The sequence below is a fragment of the Callionymus lyra genome, chromosome 15 (assembly GCF_982586985.1).
Source record: "Callionymus lyra chromosome 15, fCalLyr1.hap1.1, whole genome shotgun sequence".
In the NCBI taxonomy this organism is placed as follows: domain Eukaryota; kingdom Metazoa; phylum Chordata; class Actinopteri; order Syngnathiformes; family Callionymidae; genus Callionymus; species Callionymus lyra.
In genome coordinates, this window is record NC_141832.1 from 6,827,209 (window position 1) to 6,843,225 (window position 16,017).

The following is a 16,017-nucleotide window of genomic DNA, read 5'->3' on the forward strand; positions in this document are numbered from 1 at the left end:
CCAGAGTCTCAACCAACCAAGAGTACCAAGAGTAAACCCACTCTCACACACACACACACCTAAAGACGATCCAGAGTCTCAACCAACCAGGAGTACCAAGAGTAAACCCACTCTCACACACACACACACCTAAAGACGATCCAGAGTCTCAACCAACCAAGAGTACCAAGAGTAAACCCACTCTCACACACACACACACACACACACACACACTCACACCCACACACCTCAAGACGATCCAGAGTCTCAACCAACCAAGAGTACCAAGAGTAAACCCACTCTCTCACACACACACACACCTCAAGACGATCCAGAGTCTCAACCAACCAGGAGTACCAAGAGTAAACCCACTCACACACACAGAGAACATAGAAGTTTGCTTCAGGTGGAATCAAACCCGCAACCTTGAGACATTAAGTTCTTTGAAATTAAATCGTTGATGTTTCTTCATGTAATACAACCTCAAGAGACTCGGGGTAGATCTGCGTCACGTCATGGAGGATGGAACGTGAATATTTCGTCTACATTTCGCCGCTGAAATGACGTAGAATTAGTTGTTTTTTTCACAGTAAACAGTTGTTTACGTTCGACCGGATGTTGAAGGAGGTCAGTCTGACAACAATCACAAGCGAAGAAACTATTATGGGACATCAAAACAGCTGTTTTGTTGCGTCATCACAGAAGGTTGTGATGTAGCCTCGAGCTAACAGCTGCAGCAGCGACACGATCCAAACACTCGTGCGCATCTATTGCGTCCAGTTCGACACTCACAGCAACACAGGAGGTGTTTGTCCAGCGCGTGTTCTTTGAAACGAGTGGAATCTCACCTCGTGACGTGTTCAGAGCATGTTTGCACCGAGGACAGAGATGCTAGCAGCTGCTGGAAGAACCACAATACGGTAGAAGGCTGCGTGATGACGTCATAAGGCGGCGCCGAGTTTATTTTATCTATAGACGTTATTTCGTGTTATTATCACGTTTGTATGATATTATTACTTTGTTTATGATATTGTTACTTTGTTGTATGATAGTATCAACTTGTTTAATGATATTCTTACTTTGTTTCAAGATATTATTACCTTGTTGTATGATATTATTACCTTGTTTCATGATATTATTACCTTGTTTCATGATATTATTACCTTATTGTATGACATTATTACCTTGTTTCAAGATATTATTACCTTGTTTCATGATATTATTAACTTGTTTCATGATATTATTACTTTGTTTCATGATATTATTACCTTGTTTCAAGATATTATTACTTTGTTTCAAGTTATTATTACTTTGTTTCATGATATTATTAACTTGTTTCATGATATTATTACTTTGTTTCATGATATTATTACCTTGTTTCAACATATTATTACCTTGTTTCATGATATTATTACCTTGTTTCATGATATTATTACTTTGTTTCATGATATTATTACTTTGTTTCATGATATTATTACTTTGTTTCATGATATTATTACCTTGTTTCAAGATATTATTACCTTGTTTCATGATATTATTACCTTGTTTCATGATATTATTACCTTGTTTCATGATATTATTACTTTGTTTCATGATATTATTACCTTGTTTCATGATATTATTACCTTGTTTCATGATATTATTACCTTGTTTCATGATATTATTACTTTGTTTCATGATATTATTACCTTGTTTCATGATATTATTACCTTGTTTCATGATATTATTACTTTGTTTCATGATATTATTACCTTGTTTCAAGATATTATTACCTTGTTTCATGATATTATTACCTTGTTTCAAGATATTTTTACCTTGTTTCAAGATATTATTACCTTGTTTCATGATATTATTACCTTGTTTCATGATATTTTTACCTTGTTTCATGATATTTGTCATGGTGCGGAAGGAAACCCAGGAGCAGAAAGTGTCTGATCGACAAAACTTGACAGTTTTATCAGGAGCAGGAGAGGATCGTCACAGTAGTCCAGGAATAAACAGCAAACAGGTACGATATCCAAACAACAGGTCAAGGTCACAGGCAGGCAGAAAAACGAGAAAACGTACCAGGATCAAAACCTGGAAGGCAAACAATCTCGAATTGGAGTCTATAACGTGAAACATGAACTAGACAAACACAGGACAACAAGTGTGACGAACCGACAAAGACTGAGGGAGAGTGAACAGAATAAGATGCTGCCAGCAATCAGTGGCAGCTGTGGAGCAGAAGAACACAAGACAGGTGGAGACAATAACTAATCAGCAGGAGAACACAAGACAGGTGAAGACAATAACAATCAGCAGGAGAACACAAGACAAGTGGAGACAATAACTAATCAGCAGGAGAACACAAGACAGGTGAAGACAATAACAATCAGCAGGAGAACACAAGACAAGTGGAGACAATAACTAATCAGCAGAAGAACACAAGACAGGTGAAGACAATAACTAATCACTAGGAGAACACAAGACAGGTGAAGACAATAACAATCAGCAGAAGAACACAAGACAGGTGAAGACAATAACTAATCAGCAGGAGAACACAAGACAGGTGAAGACAATAACTAATCAGCAGGAGAACACAAGACAAGTGGAGACAATAACTAATCAGCAGGAGAACACAAGACAGGTGAAGACAATAACAATCAGCAGGAGAATACAAGACCAGGTGGAGACAATAACTAATCAGCAGGAGAACACAAGACAGGTGAAGACAATAACTAATCAGCAGGAGAACACAAGACAGGTGAAGACAATAACTAATCAGCAGGAGAACACAAGACAGGTGAAGACAATAACTAATCAGCAGGAGAACACAAGACAGGTGAAGACAATAACTAATCAGCAGGAGAACACAAGACAGGTGAAGACAATAACAATCAGCAGGAGAACACAAGACAAGTGGAGACAATAACTAATCAGCAGGAGAACACAAGACAGGTGAAGACAATAACAATCAGCAGGAGAATACAAGACCAAGTGGAGACAATAACTAATCAGCAGGAGAACACAAGACAGGTGAAGACAATAACTAATCAGCAGGAGAACACAAGACAGGTGAAGACAATAACTAATCAGCAGGAGAACACAAGACAGGTGAAGACAATAATAATCAGCAGGAGAACACAAGACAGGTGAAGACAATAACTAATCAGCAGGAGAACACAAGACAGGTGAAGACAATAACTAATCAGCAGGAGAACACAAGACAGGTTTCATGATGGTAACACGTAGTTTCATGATAGTATCACGTAGTTTCATGATAGTGACACGTAGTTTCATGATAGTAACACTTAGTTTCATGATAGTAACACGTAGTTTCATGATAGTATCACGTAGTTTCATGATAATAACACGTAGTTTCATGATAGTAACACATAGTTTCATGATAGTAACACGTAGTTTCATGATAGGAACATGTAGTTTCATGATAGTATCACTGATAGTAACACATAGTTGCATGATAGTATCACGTAGTTTCATTAGCTGCCGTATGTGTGTGTGTGTGTCACTACTATCATAAAACATTGCAGAGAAGAAAGATCTTTATGAACACGTCACACATGAGAGAAAAGACTATCATAAAACTCTAATAGTAGATTCATCAGTCACTTCAGCGCCCCCTCTGGACGCAGCAGCAGATACTCCTGCACAGATCTGGGAGCGTTCAAGGCCGTGACGCAGACGCCGACGCGAGCTCCCAGAGTCCGACGCACAACACACCGACACAGATGCTGCAGCGAGCGAGGCTGGTCCTGGAGCCGCCTCAGCACCTCGAAGAAGTCCGGGTCCGCCTGGAACACAGAAGTCCGGGTCAGCCTGGAACACAGCAGCGTCAGAGCGACGGCAGCACCTGGAAGGTGTGTTGTGGCAGCGAGTCCAGCCAGTCGCAGCGAGGGACGGAGACGCTGGAGTTGAGCAGAACTTCTATGGTGGCAGGAGAGAGAACGCACCGACTCAGCATCTGTGGAGACATATTGTTACTTCTTCATCTGAAGTTCCTCCTCGACTCTGACTCTTCTAACTCGTCGTGTCACTGCCTGCACTCTCTTCTTCACCTGCTCTCAGGTAACACTTCTGACACAACTGTTTGTCTGACCTCTGGAGGAACAGGTTTGGCTCCATGATTGAGAAGAAACCTTGCGACGTTCTCAGGTTCCTGGTCTGGGAAGTCTTCGACCACCTGAGACAAAAAAACACTTTCAAAAAATTCTCAAAACTGTTCAGAGACAAACTCGTACGGACATGTTTTCAACTTGTTGCTCTGAAATCTGAGCAAACAAGAGGTTACGAAAGTCTATTATGATGTAATAATGGCTTCACTCCTCCAGCTGTAATCACGCTCTGTTTATACAACGAGTCCCTTGGAGGTGGAGACCATTGATGACGCGCGGTGACAAACCTCCATGCTTGACCAATCCCAGCAGAGCGGGTGTGGTTATGGTCAACAAGATTTCATCTCCAGAAGAACACAGTGTTTTCAGTGGGCGGGGGCTTGAGCTCACCTGGACCAGACAGTCCATGGGGGTCAGCCCGGCACAGTTCTGGGCGTTGGCTCGGGCTCCGTGCTTCAGCAGCAGCTCCACTATCCGCGGCACACAGTTGGCGCAGGCGTTGTGAAGCGGCGTGTGGCGCTTCTTGCCCGCGGTCCGAGGGTCGGCGCCGGCGTCCAGCAGCTTCTGCACCACGGAGAGGTACCGACCCGCCTCGGCCGGCCGCTCGGCTCTGGAGCAGGCGGCGTTGAGCGCCGTCTCTCCCTCCTCGCTCGTGGCCTTCACGTCCGCCCCGCGAGACAGGAAGAGCTCCACCAGCGCCACCGCACCCTCCCGGGCCGCCACGTGCAGCGCAGTGAGTCTGGATCCTCTGGTCCTCACGTCCACGTCTGCGCCCGAGTCCAGGAGCAGACGAGCACAGCTGGAGGACGAGTCATTGTGAAACCTTTCAAAGACCTTTCAAACGACGTTTGACTGAGTCGCAGTTAAACGGGTCACAGTGAAACGAGTCAGAGTGAAACGAGTCACAGTCAAAGGAGTCACAGTCAAAGGAGTCAGTGAAACGAGTCACAGTGAAATGAGTCACAGTCAAACAAGTCACAGTCAAAGGAGTCACAGTTAAGCGAGTCACAGTGAAAGGAGTCAGAATTAAACGAGTCACAGTTACACGAGTCACAGTCAAAGGAGTCACATTCAAAGGAGTCAGTGAAACGAGTCACAGTCAAACGAGTCACAGTGAATCGAGTCACAGTCAAAGGAGTCACAGTTAAGCGAGTCACAGTGAAAGGAGTCAGAATTAAACGAGTCACAGTTAAACGAGTCACAGTTACACGAGTCACAGTCAAAGGAGTCACATTCAAAGGAGTCAGTGAAACGAGTCACAGTCAAACGAGTCACAGTGAATCGAGTCACAGTCAAAGGAGTCACAGTTAAGCGAGTCACAGTGAAAGGAGTCAGAATTAAACGAGTCACAGTTAAACGAGTCACAGTTAAACGAGTCACAGTTACACGAGTCACAGTCAAAGGAGTCAGTGAAACGAGTCACAGTGAAACAAGTCACAGTCAAACGAGTCACAGTGAATCGAGTCACAGTCAAAGGAGTCACAGTCAAAGGAGTCACAGTGAATCAAGTCACTGTCAAAGGAGTCACAGTCAAAGGAGTCACAGTCAAACGAGTCACAGTCAAACGAGTCACAGTGAATCGAGTCACAGTCAAAGGAGTCACAGTCAAAGGAGTCACAGTGAAAAGAGTCACAGTCAAAGGAGTCACAGTCAAAGGAGTCACAGTGAAATGAGTCACAGTTAAGCGAGTCACAGTAAACGAGTCACAGTGAAAGGAGTCACAGTCAAAGGAGTCACAGTAAAGGAGTCACAGTTAAGCGAGTCACAATCAAACGAGTCACAGTGAATCAAGTCACAGTCAAACGAGTCACCAGAGTTTCAGTTTTGTCCACATTTAGCTGCAAAGTGTTTTCACTCATTGTTTGATTTTAAGCAAACAATTGACTAAGTTCAGCCTCTGAGGCTCAGTTGGATCAAAAGAGCAGTAGAGCTGGATGTCATCAGCAAAAATGTGATAATAAACATCAGGAAATCTCTGAATGATTTTACCGAGGGGAATCAAGTACAGCAAAAACAATAAAGGACCCAGAACAGAACCGTGAGGGACTCCACACAACAGATCTGCCGATTCAGACCTCATTTGATTGGCAGAAACATCCAGACAGTCTTCATCCCTTAGTCTTCTCAGCAGGATCTGGTGATCAACTGTGTCAAAGGCTGACGACAGATCCAAGAGAACCAGAACAGTGAATTTACCAGAGTCAGTCGACATCATGATGTCACTGGACACTTTCAGTAAAGCTGTCTCCGTAGAGTGATGTTTACGGAAGCCAGACTGAAACTTCTCATGGATGTAAGGTAAGGTAAGGTAAGGTAAGGTAAAACTTTATTGATCCCTCAGGAGGTCTCCTTTGGGAAATTGTTTTTTACCAATAGCCAGCAATTTTTCATAAACAATAAAAAATAATACATAAAAAATAAAGTAAGAAGAACATAAAGAGGAAGAACAAGATGACACAATCTAAGTCTAAAGACAAAGACAAAGAACATAGGTCAAGGAAAAAAAACAAAAAAAAAACAACAAAGACAAAGATACAAAGACTAACATGGAACAGAACATCCAGATACTTTCACTCCACTCCTGCCCCCGAACTCAGAATTGTACAATTTAATAGCCCGAGGGATGAATGAGTCCCTGAGTCTATTTGTTTTGCACCTGGGTAGGAGCATTCGTGCACTCATTCTGCTTCTCTGCTCACTGATGACAGTGTTCAGAGGATGACTGTCATCATCCATGATGGACAGCAGTTTGTTCAACGACATCCTCTCAGCAACTGTCACCAGTGAGTCCAGCTTCATTCCAACCACAGAACCAGCCCTCCTGATCAACCTGTCCAACCTGTTGACACTCCTCTTGGACACATTTCCACCCCAACACACCACAGCATAGAACAGGACACTGGCCACCACAGACTGGTAGAACATGCAGAGGAGCTTCTTGCAGATGTTAAATGATCGAAGCCTCCTCAGAAAGTACAGTCTACTCTGAACCTTCTTATACACATGTCGCTCTGATCCAGGAACAAAGACAGCTGCTCAGACACCACTTTCTCCAAGATCTTGGACAAGAAAGGGAGCTTAGAAATAGGCCTGAAATTACTGAGGTCAGTCGGGTCTAAGCCTGGCTTTTTGAGCAGAGGCTCCACAATGGCATGTTTAAATGCATTGGGAAAAACCCCTGTGGAAAGGGAGAGGTTCACCATATTGGTAACCCAGGGGCCAATTACATCAAATACTTTGATAAAAAGCCTACAAGGAAGTACGTCATCTGAGCAAGAGGAGGGTTTCATCTTGTTCACTAGTGCTGAAATATCACCCAAAGATACAGCAGTGAAGGAAGACCAAGAGGAGGAGAGGGGCTCAGAGACAGTAGGGGTTCCAAACAAAGGGGGAGACACAAACAGTCAAAGGAGTCACAGTTAAGCGAGGCACAGTTAAGCGAGTCACAGTTAAGCGAGTCACAGTAAAGGAGTCACAGTTAAGCGAGTCACAGTAAAGGAGTCACAGTAAAGGAGTCACAGTTAAGCGAGTCACAGTAAAGGAGTCACAGTTAAGCGAGTCACAGTAAAGGAGTCACAGTTAAGCGAGTCACAGTAAAGGAGTCACAGTTAAGCGAGTCACAGTAAAGGAGTCACAGTTAAGCGAGTCACAGTCAAAGGAGTCACAGTTAAGCGAGTCACAGTTAAGCGAGTCACAGTTAAGCGAGTCACAGTAAAGGAGTCACAGTTAAGCGAGTCACAGTAAAGGAGTCACAGTAAAGGAGTCACAGTTAAGCGAGTCACAGTAAAGGAGTCACAGTAAAGGAGTCACAGTAAAGGAGTCACAGTTAAGCGAGTCACAGTAAAGGAGTCACAGTAAAGGAGTCACAGTTAAGCGAGTCACAGTTAAGCGAGTCACAGTAAAGGAGTCACAGTAAAGGAGTCACAGTTAAGCGAGTCACAGTAAAGGAGTCACAGTAAAGGAGTCACAGTAAAGGAGTCACAGTTAAGCGAGTCACAGTAAAGGAGTCACAGTAAAGGAGTCACAGTAAAGGAGTCACAGTTAAGCGAGTCACAGTAAAGGAGTCCCAGTAAAGGAGTCACAGTTAAGCGAGTCACAGTAAAGGAGTCACAGTTAAGCGAGTCACAGTTAAGCGAGTCACAGTTAAGCGAGTCACAGTTAAGCGAGTCACAGTAAAGGAGTCACAGTAAAGGAGTCACAGTTAAGCGAGTCACAGTAAAGGAGTCACAATAAAGGAGTCACAGTAAAGGAGTCACAGTAAAGGAGTCACAGTTAAGCGAGTCACAGTAAAGGAGTCACAGTAAAGGAGTCACAGTTAAGCGAGTCACAGCAAAGGAGTCACAGTAAAGGAGTCACAGTTAAGCGAGTCACAGTAAAGGAGTCACAGTTAAGCGAGTCACAGTAAAGGAGTCACAGTTAAGCGAGTCACAGTAAAGGAGTCACAGTAAAGGAGTCACAGTTAAGCGAGTCACATTAAATGAGTCACAGTAAAGGAGTCACAGTTAAGCGAGTCACAGTAAAGGAGTCACAGTAAAGGAGTCACAGTTAAGCGAGTCACAGTAAAGGAGTCACAGTAAAGGAGTCACAGTTAAGCGAGTCACAGTAAAGGAGTCACAGTAAAGGAGTCACAGTTAAGCGAGTCACAGTAAAGGAGTCACAGTTAAGCGAGTCACAGTAAAGGAGTCACAGTTAAGCGAGTCACAATAAAGGAGTCACAGTAAAGGAGTCACAGTTAAGCGAGTCACAGTAAAGGAGTCACAGTAAAGGAGTCACAGTTAAGCGAGTCACAGTAAAGGAGTCACAGTTAAGCGAGTCACAGTTAAGCGAGTCACAGTAAAGGAGTCACAGTTAAGCGAGTCACAATAAAGGAGTCACAGTAAAGGAGTCACAGTAAAGGAGTCACAATAAAGGAGTCACAGTAAAGGAGTCACAGTTAAGCGAGTCACAGTAAAGGAGTCACAGTAAAGGAGTCACAGTTAAGCGAGTCACAGTAAAGGAGTCACAGTTAAGCGAGTCACAGTTAAGCGAGTCACAGTAAAGGAGTCACAGTAAAGGAGTCACAGTTAAGCGAGTCACAGTAAAGGAGTCACAGTAAAGGAGTCACAGTAAAGGAGTCACAGTAAAGGAGTCACAGTTAAGCGAGTCACAGTAAAGGAGTCACAGTAAAGGAGTCACAGTTAAGCGAGTCACAGTAAATGAGTCACAGTAAAGGAGTCACTGACCTCTCAGAGTGGGCATAGCTGCACAGGTGAAGTCCGGCGCGTCCGTCCCGGTCCAGCAGCTCCGGGTCACTCTGGTGCGACAGCAGCAGCTGCAGACACTGGTCGTGACCTCCAGAGCAGGCGTCGTGAAGAGCCGTGTTTCCTCCTGGACACGCGTCCACCTCGGCTCCTCTGGACAGAAGCTCCTCCACACAGCTGGAGTGACCTTGACCCGCCGCCAGTCTCAGCGCAGAACTGTGTCTGACCTTTGAACTCAGCGTGAACACACCTGGACAAAGCGTTGGATTCATGTGTCAATCAAGGATCTTCAACACGTGACATGAACGTTTTATTTTTGATCTTTATCTTTATTTGACTATTTTCATCTTATTTATTGATATATTTATTGACTATTATTGACTTTCAACGTAACATTCTCCAGAAAACACATGAAATACTTTTGAAAACTTTGAACATGTTCATTTGAATCCATAAATCTGAGCCTAGCCTTGACCCCTGCTGACCCCGTCACTGGAGTTTGACCTGAAGTGACGTCACAACAAACATGTTCTCACCCATCTCGGGCGTCCACACCATCTCCTCGTGCACCGTCTCCATGAGCGCGTGCACCATGGCGGGCTCCTTTAGCAGCGCGTACACGCCCTTCATGTCCCCGCGCATGAACGTTTCGTGCACGGACGTGTCCCTGCAGCGGACCAGCGGAGGACCCGCGCTCACCTCCTGGACTCCTCTGGCGGGGGGACGTCTCGGCGCCGCGGCGGGCACAGGGTCCCGCGCCCGGGCCCTCCTGAGGCTGGACCTCCTCCTCTGGTCCTCCCAGTCCTGCAGCTCCTGCTCCAGCCGCAGAGACCGCAGCGACGCGGACGTGAAGGGAAACGTCGCCATGGTTCGACTCACCTGTGTGACGTCACAGGGGAGACCTGGAAAACGCACCTTTGTGCGTGTGTTTGGTCACGTGCTGCTTACGAACTGCGTGTCCGTGTAAACAGGTGTGTGTCGCTCAAAGTCCTGACTCGGTATTAATAGTTTGAAACATGAGACGTTCGAGGAAAGATCCACTAGATGGCGCCACTGAGTCATGACTGAATCTACGTTAAACAAGTTAAATGTAACTTATAGTGTAAGAAATACTTAAGTCAACTTGCAGTGGATGTTTGTTCATCATATATTTTAGTGTTTCTCTTTGGTACGGTGACCCGGAAGTGCAAAACAAAATGTCTTAAACTTATTTCAGGACATTTGACATTATTTTGAAAGGTTTGTTTTCAGGACATTTGACATTATTTTGAAAGGTTTGTTTTCAGGACCTTTGACATTATTTTGAAAGGTTTGTTTTCAGGACATTTGACATTATTTTGAAAGGTTTGTTTTCAGGACATTTGACATTATTTTAAAAGGTTTGTTTCAGGAACTTGTCCATGCATCAGTTTGTCAACTTGTTTTGAGTGTCTGGGCCACCGTACTTTGGTGATCGAACCAGATGATCAGTGTGCTCCAGAGATGTCAAAGGGTTAAGAAAGTCAAACGTATCATTTCAATCTCGTGTCTGTGACACATGTGTAACACAATATTGAACTTTTACATCTTTGTTTTTTTTTTTAAAAACTGGGACATAAATCATTTGAATGAACGTGTTGTTGTTGTTTGTTCACTTGTAACTGTTGGTAAATAAAGTCAATGTATTAGTTTAGATGAGTCAGTGAAACAGCTGTTGAAACGCAACAATAAAACGTATTTATCATCGTAGAAGTATATTTTATTTTGACACCGCAACAGGAAGTCGGAAATAGTATTTTGAAAGGCCGGAAGCGTGAGCGTGCACTCGCGCTTGCTCGGTGTCGCTCGTAGCAATGCTGCTCTTTGTTGACTGAGGAGCTCGGCTCGTCTCTCCGCCTCGGTGTCGGTTCGATCCAATGTTGACTTCAAGTGCGTCTGTCGTCGTTTGTTGCCGCGACCGGACCGAGCTGCGCGTAATCTCTCCGCGACGCGACTGATTTGGTAGTTAGCTAGCATTAGCCTGTTAGCATTAGCCTGTTAGCAGGATGTCGCTGCACGGGAAGAGAAAAGAGATCTACAAGTACGAGGCTCCATGGACCGTCTACGCCATGAACTGGAGCGTCCGCCCGGACAAAAGGTTCCGACTGGCCCTGGGCAGCTTCGTGGAGGAATATAACAACAAGGCGAGTTATTTTTGGTCCATTATCGGCTAAAAATAGCGATGTTGCTGGGCTAATGCTAATGCTAGCTGCATCGCGCCTTGCTGCTGTTGTTGTTGTCGTCATGAGAAACCATTCAAAATAGTCTAAATCTAAACTTGTGACTTTAGAAAAAAGACTTGTTGCAATACGTCTGTCAAATATGAAGCAGCTTTAAAGCCAGAATCGGCTTGTGTTTAAATTAAAAAATGGTTTTAACTTGAGAAACAATAGAATGTTTTGTTATAGCAGCACTTCCGTCACGTGTTACTTGTAAACACTGTTACTTCCTGTTGTGATTTATGAACTAATTTGTTCAACGGTTTGTGTGCTCAGGTCCAGCTGGTGGGCCTGGAGGAGGAGAGCTCAGAGTTTGTCTGCAGAAACACGTTCGACCATCCGTACCCCACCACCAAGATCATGTGGATCCCCGACACCAAGGGGGTCTACCCGGACCTGCTGGCCACCAGCGGGGACTACCTGCGCATCTGGAGGGTAACTGTCGTCCAGAAACACTCTGTTGTCTCAAGACCATTATTTCCACCACATTGAGTTTCATAACAAATGACATGAATATATATTTTTTAAATTCTATATGTAGCTCTGTGTTCTGTTGGTTTTGTCTGGTGACGCCATTATACCAACATTTTTATAAGCAATATTTGTTTATTAATTATTGTAATATCAAGCTGTAAAAAATCAAATCATTCATTTTGACAAAACTTTCAATATATAAATTATTTTAAACATAGTTGAAATTTTGTTTTACATTTTAGATCCTAACATTAAAGTATCAAATGTTAAAAAGTGATAAACTTCCAGAGTAACGAGTCAGCACGTCGTGTGTGCAGGTCAGCGACACAGAAACCCGTCTGGAGTGTTTACTGAACAACAACAAGAACTCTGACTTCTGTGCTCCTCTCACCTCCTTCGACTGGAACGAAGTCGACCCGAACCTCCTGGGTAAGATTCCTCGTCCGATCCGACGACGACACTTTCACGTCTGACCGTTGTGTGTGTGTTCGTGCCGCAGGCACCTCCAGCATCGACACCACCTGCACCATCTGGGGCCTGGAGACGGGTCAGGTCCTGGGCCGGGTCAACCTGGTGTCGGGTCACGTGAAGACGCAGCTGATCGCCCACGACAAAGAGGTGAGTTTCCACCTCCAGGTGAACGACCCCCCTCCTCCCCCGGGTCTGACGGCCGTGTCGTCCTGCAGGTGTACGACATCGCCTTCAGTCGAGCCGGCGGCGGCAGAGACATGTTCGCCTCGGTCGGCGCCGACGGTTCCGTCCGTATGTTCGACCTGCGCCACCTGGAGCACAGCACCATCATCTACGAGGACCCGCAGCACCACCCGCTGCTCCGGCTCTGCTGGAACAAGCAGGACCCAAACTACCTGGCCACCATGGCCATGGACGGCATGGAGGTCAGTCTGGATCAACAAAGTTTTACCTTACCTTACCTTACACACGTGGACCATAGGAGGGTTCCATTGAAATGTTCTTTTATTCTTTCAATCTTATGTCTTCAATTTTTGTTTGTTTAAAATCCGTAAATATCTGAAGTTTACAAACGTGTCTGAAGCTCATACTGAACATGGTCCACAGGTGGTGATCCTGGACGTCCGTGTTCCCTGCACGCCGGTGGCTCGACTCAACAACCACCGCGCCTGCGTGAACGGCATTGCCTGGGCTCCTCACTCGTCCTGTCACATCTGCACCGCAGGTACGGCGTTGAACGTTAGACAGAAGATGTTAAAGATGTTATAATGAATCTTGGTATCATCATCATCTTCTCCTCTCCAGCTGACGACCACCAGGCTCTGATCTGGGACATCCAGCAGATGCCGCGAGCCATCGAGGACCCCATCCTGGCCTACACGGCGGAGGGCGAGATCAACAACGTGCAGTGGGCGTCCACGCAGCCCGACTGGATCGCCATCTGCTACAATAACTGTCTGGAGATCCTGCGCGTTTGAACCGAGAAGAAGTGATCTGGACTTGAGTCGGACTCGGGAGCGCCCCGGGGCTTCCGCCGCCACGACGACCTGGTTTACATTTGTCTTTACGCCGCTCTTCTTCTTCTTCTTCTCGATGTGGTTTCGCTCTTATTTATTTGCTCACGGCGGTTCTGCCGGAGGTCGTCACGGAGACCGTGTGACCTCTGACGACGGACACGTGGCCACAGTGGGATCCGCCATCTTCTCGCCAGACTTTTATTGTGATTTGAAAAAGTTGTTTCTTTGTTGAGATGAAAGTGTTTGTCTTGTTTGGAGCTGATCTTGTAGCATGTTTTACAAGACGTGTACATACATATAAATATATCCACTGAAGCGAGTGTCATGTCGTAGCCTTTTTCATAAAGTTTATTATTGGATTTTGCTCTAATAAATGGTTCCTCCGTGACTTAGGAAGTAAACTCTGACTCGGTTCTTTCTTCAGTTCATGCCAGTGATTTGTTGAAGTGTCTTCTGTGGCTAAACTCGAGTAGTCCTGTAGGGGGCGCCAGAGTCAGTTTATTTTGACTAAATCACTAACGTTGTCACATCACAAGTAAAGATGTATGTTGGCAAACTTTAAACTTAACTATTCTTTATCAATTACCATTATTTAAAGGAAAAATCTTATTTTTATTGAGCCAATCAGCGGCGCCCACACATCGGGGTGAAAGTCACGTGTCGTGAAAGCCGGAAGTGATTGATCGATCGACAAAGATGGTGTTTTAATAAACTAGTTGTACAAACTCCTCAAAGCTTCAGTTGACTCTAAACTAGCATCGCGCCGGATGTGACGTCAGAGCATGAGCTGATGAAGCCAATCCATGGTTTGAAAAAGTGAAAAACACGTTTTAGTAGTTTTGTGTACCTTTAAGATTTTTGTACTTAAACTATTGATGACAACTTACAACTAGTTGATTTAAACTTTGACTTGTTTTGTGTGATTTTAATTTTCACTGTAAAAGTTCTTGTGTGAACATGTCTCATCACTGGTTATGGTTGAGGATTATGGTACAAAAACAAATGTAAAGTTATTTAGAAAGATATATTTTAAAGGTCAAGATAAAACTGATAACACAACAGGAGTTCCAGAAAAATCAAGGAAAAGCCTGAACAAATAAAAACATCTTAAGATGTTTCTTAAAGGAGTCAGTAGATCAAACACAGAGAGAAGATCGTTCCAAAGCTAAGGAGCAACAGCCTGCTTTAAATTAAAGGTTGAGAATCTTCTGCATCGAGTTTAAGATGCATTTTCATGATAAACCAGATGGTTCTGGTCAAGATGATCCACAGATGTCAAGAGTCTCAAGAACATTAGCCAATGTTGAAACTTGAAGACTTCATTCGTCAACTTTAAGCGTTCAACTCATGGAAAAAAGTTAATGTTTTAAGTTAAACCCTATGATAAAAAGTTAAACCATAATGTAAAACCCTATAAGACCAAAGTAGTCAATCACAGAGTCAGTAAAAAGTTTAAGAGTTTTTATTTTAAGAGAACTTGTTAGGAACTAGTCAAGGATGAATTGATCTAAATGTTTCGGGCTGAACTGTTAGTCCAGGGATGAAGGTTCTGGTCACATCTGGGTTGGTCTGTGAGAGCCACAAAAACAAAGCTAATGGCAGAAAACATTAAAAAATATATAAATGTATACATAGACCATCTAATAACCAAGTATAAAACACTTCAACTTGGTGTAGAGTCGTGAAGGTCAAACCCTTGTTTTTATAAAACATGTCAAACCATTATGGAAACATGAAGTAGATACATTACAACAAAAAACCTTTGGATGAAAAATACCGATGATGATTAAGTACAAACTCAGTTTAAACAAAGTATAAACATTTACAAACACCTTGTACAAAAAAACCCAAAAAAAACAACATTTGAATACACAAGTATCAACTTTGTCAAACCATCATGAATTGAAAAACATTTTAAACCAGTTAAAGTGTAAACACCAAGTTTATGAATCATTTAAAACATTCTGGACTTAAAGATTCTTCTACCTTCACATTCCAAGAACCTTCGTGTATAAAACCTTTTCAAACCATCGTTAATAAAACCTTGACAAAAAAAGTACAGTTTCTGTAACTTAGTATTCAAATGAACACATTATATAAAACTTTAAACCTTTCATGATCAGTTAACACGATCAACCATTAACACGTGTAATAAGTTAATATTCACCCTCGTTCTCCTGGTCACGTGACCTAAAGCACCTGTCAGTCAACCGTCAACTACTCACCATCACTCGCTGGAAAAGACATGTTAGCAATAGCACTGTTAGCATCAGGATATTCAACCATTACTTGCATGTTTTGAAAGAACTTTAGCATTAGCTTGTAAACATCTCACCTTAGCATCTGCTACAGAGAAAGTTAGTATTAGCTTGTAAATATCTCACCTTAGCATCGAGCTGCTACAGAGAAAGTTAGCATTAGCTTGTAAATATCTCACCTTAGCATCGAGCTGCTACAGAGAAAGTTAGCATGAGCTTGTAAATAT

General features: G+C 43.6%; 3 protein-coding genes across 4 annotated transcripts in view; 1 reads left to right on the forward strand and 2 right to left on the reverse strand.

Annotated features, from left to right (window-relative positions):
- Positions 1 to 906, reverse strand: part of tmub2 (transmembrane and ubiquitin-like domain containing 2) — an 11,272-nt gene extending 10,366 nt beyond the window's left edge. The window contains exon 1 of one of the 2 annotated variants that reach the window (XM_087809897.1): positions 828 to 906. The gene's annotated coding sequence lies outside the window, so the exon portion shown is untranslated. The remainder of the gene's footprint in view (positions 1 to 827) is intronic. The other variant, XM_087809898.1, reaches the window with a different exon arrangement.
- A 2,590-nt stretch (positions 907 to 3,496) lies between these two features.
- On the reverse strand, positions 3,497 to 11,081 carry asb16 (ankyrin repeat and SOCS box containing 16). The gene is made up of 6 exons (XM_087809499.1): positions 9,871 to 11,081; positions 9,317 to 9,584; positions 4,485 to 4,893; positions 4,079 to 4,162; positions 3,833 to 3,943; positions 3,497 to 3,773 (listed from the first exon to the last, which is right to left on the reverse strand). Exons 1-6 carry the CDS (start codon positions 10,199 to 10,201, stop codon positions 3,588 to 3,590), a joined length of 1,389 nt encoding a protein of 462 aa, XP_087665625.1. The 5' UTR covers positions 10,202 to 11,081; the 3' UTR covers positions 3,497 to 3,587.
- A 101-nt stretch (positions 11,082 to 11,182) lies between these two features.
- Positions 11,183 to 13,933, forward strand: dcaf7 (ddb1 and cul4 associated factor 7). The gene is made up of 7 exons (XM_087809500.1): positions 11,183 to 11,496; positions 11,848 to 12,006; positions 12,363 to 12,474; positions 12,545 to 12,663; positions 12,732 to 12,941; positions 13,123 to 13,240; positions 13,321 to 13,933. Exons 1-7 carry the CDS (start codon positions 11,359 to 11,361, stop codon positions 13,491 to 13,493), a joined length of 1,029 nt encoding a protein of 342 aa, XP_087665626.1. The 5' UTR covers positions 11,183 to 11,358; the 3' UTR covers positions 13,494 to 13,933.
- Positions 13,934 to 16,017: the final 2,084 nt, after the last annotated feature.

Coding starts and splice junctions, on each gene's coding strand:
- asb16 (XM_087809499.1), bottom strand. CDS start 10,201: ATGGCGACGTTTCCCTTCACGTCCGCGTCGCTGCGGTCTCTGCGGCTG. Junction 9,585..9,870: donor GGTGTGGACGCCCGAGATGG/GTGAGAACATGT, acceptor CGCTTTGTCCAG/GTGTGTTCACGCTGAGTTCA. Junction 4,894..9,316: donor AGCTATGCCCACTCTGAGAG/GTCAGTGACTCC, acceptor CTCGTCCTCCAG/CTGTGCTCGTCTGCTCCTGG.
- dcaf7 (XM_087809500.1), top strand. CDS start 11,359: ATGTCGCTGCACGGGAAGAGAAAAGAGATCTACAAGTACGAGGCTCCA. Junction 11,497..11,847: donor TGGAGGAATATAACAACAAG/GCGAGTTATTTT, acceptor TTGTGTGCTCAG/GTCCAGCTGGTGGGCCTGGA. Junction 13,241..13,320: donor CTGTCACATCTGCACCGCAG/GTACGGCGTTGA, acceptor TCTCCTCTCCAG/CTGACGACCACCAGGCTCTG.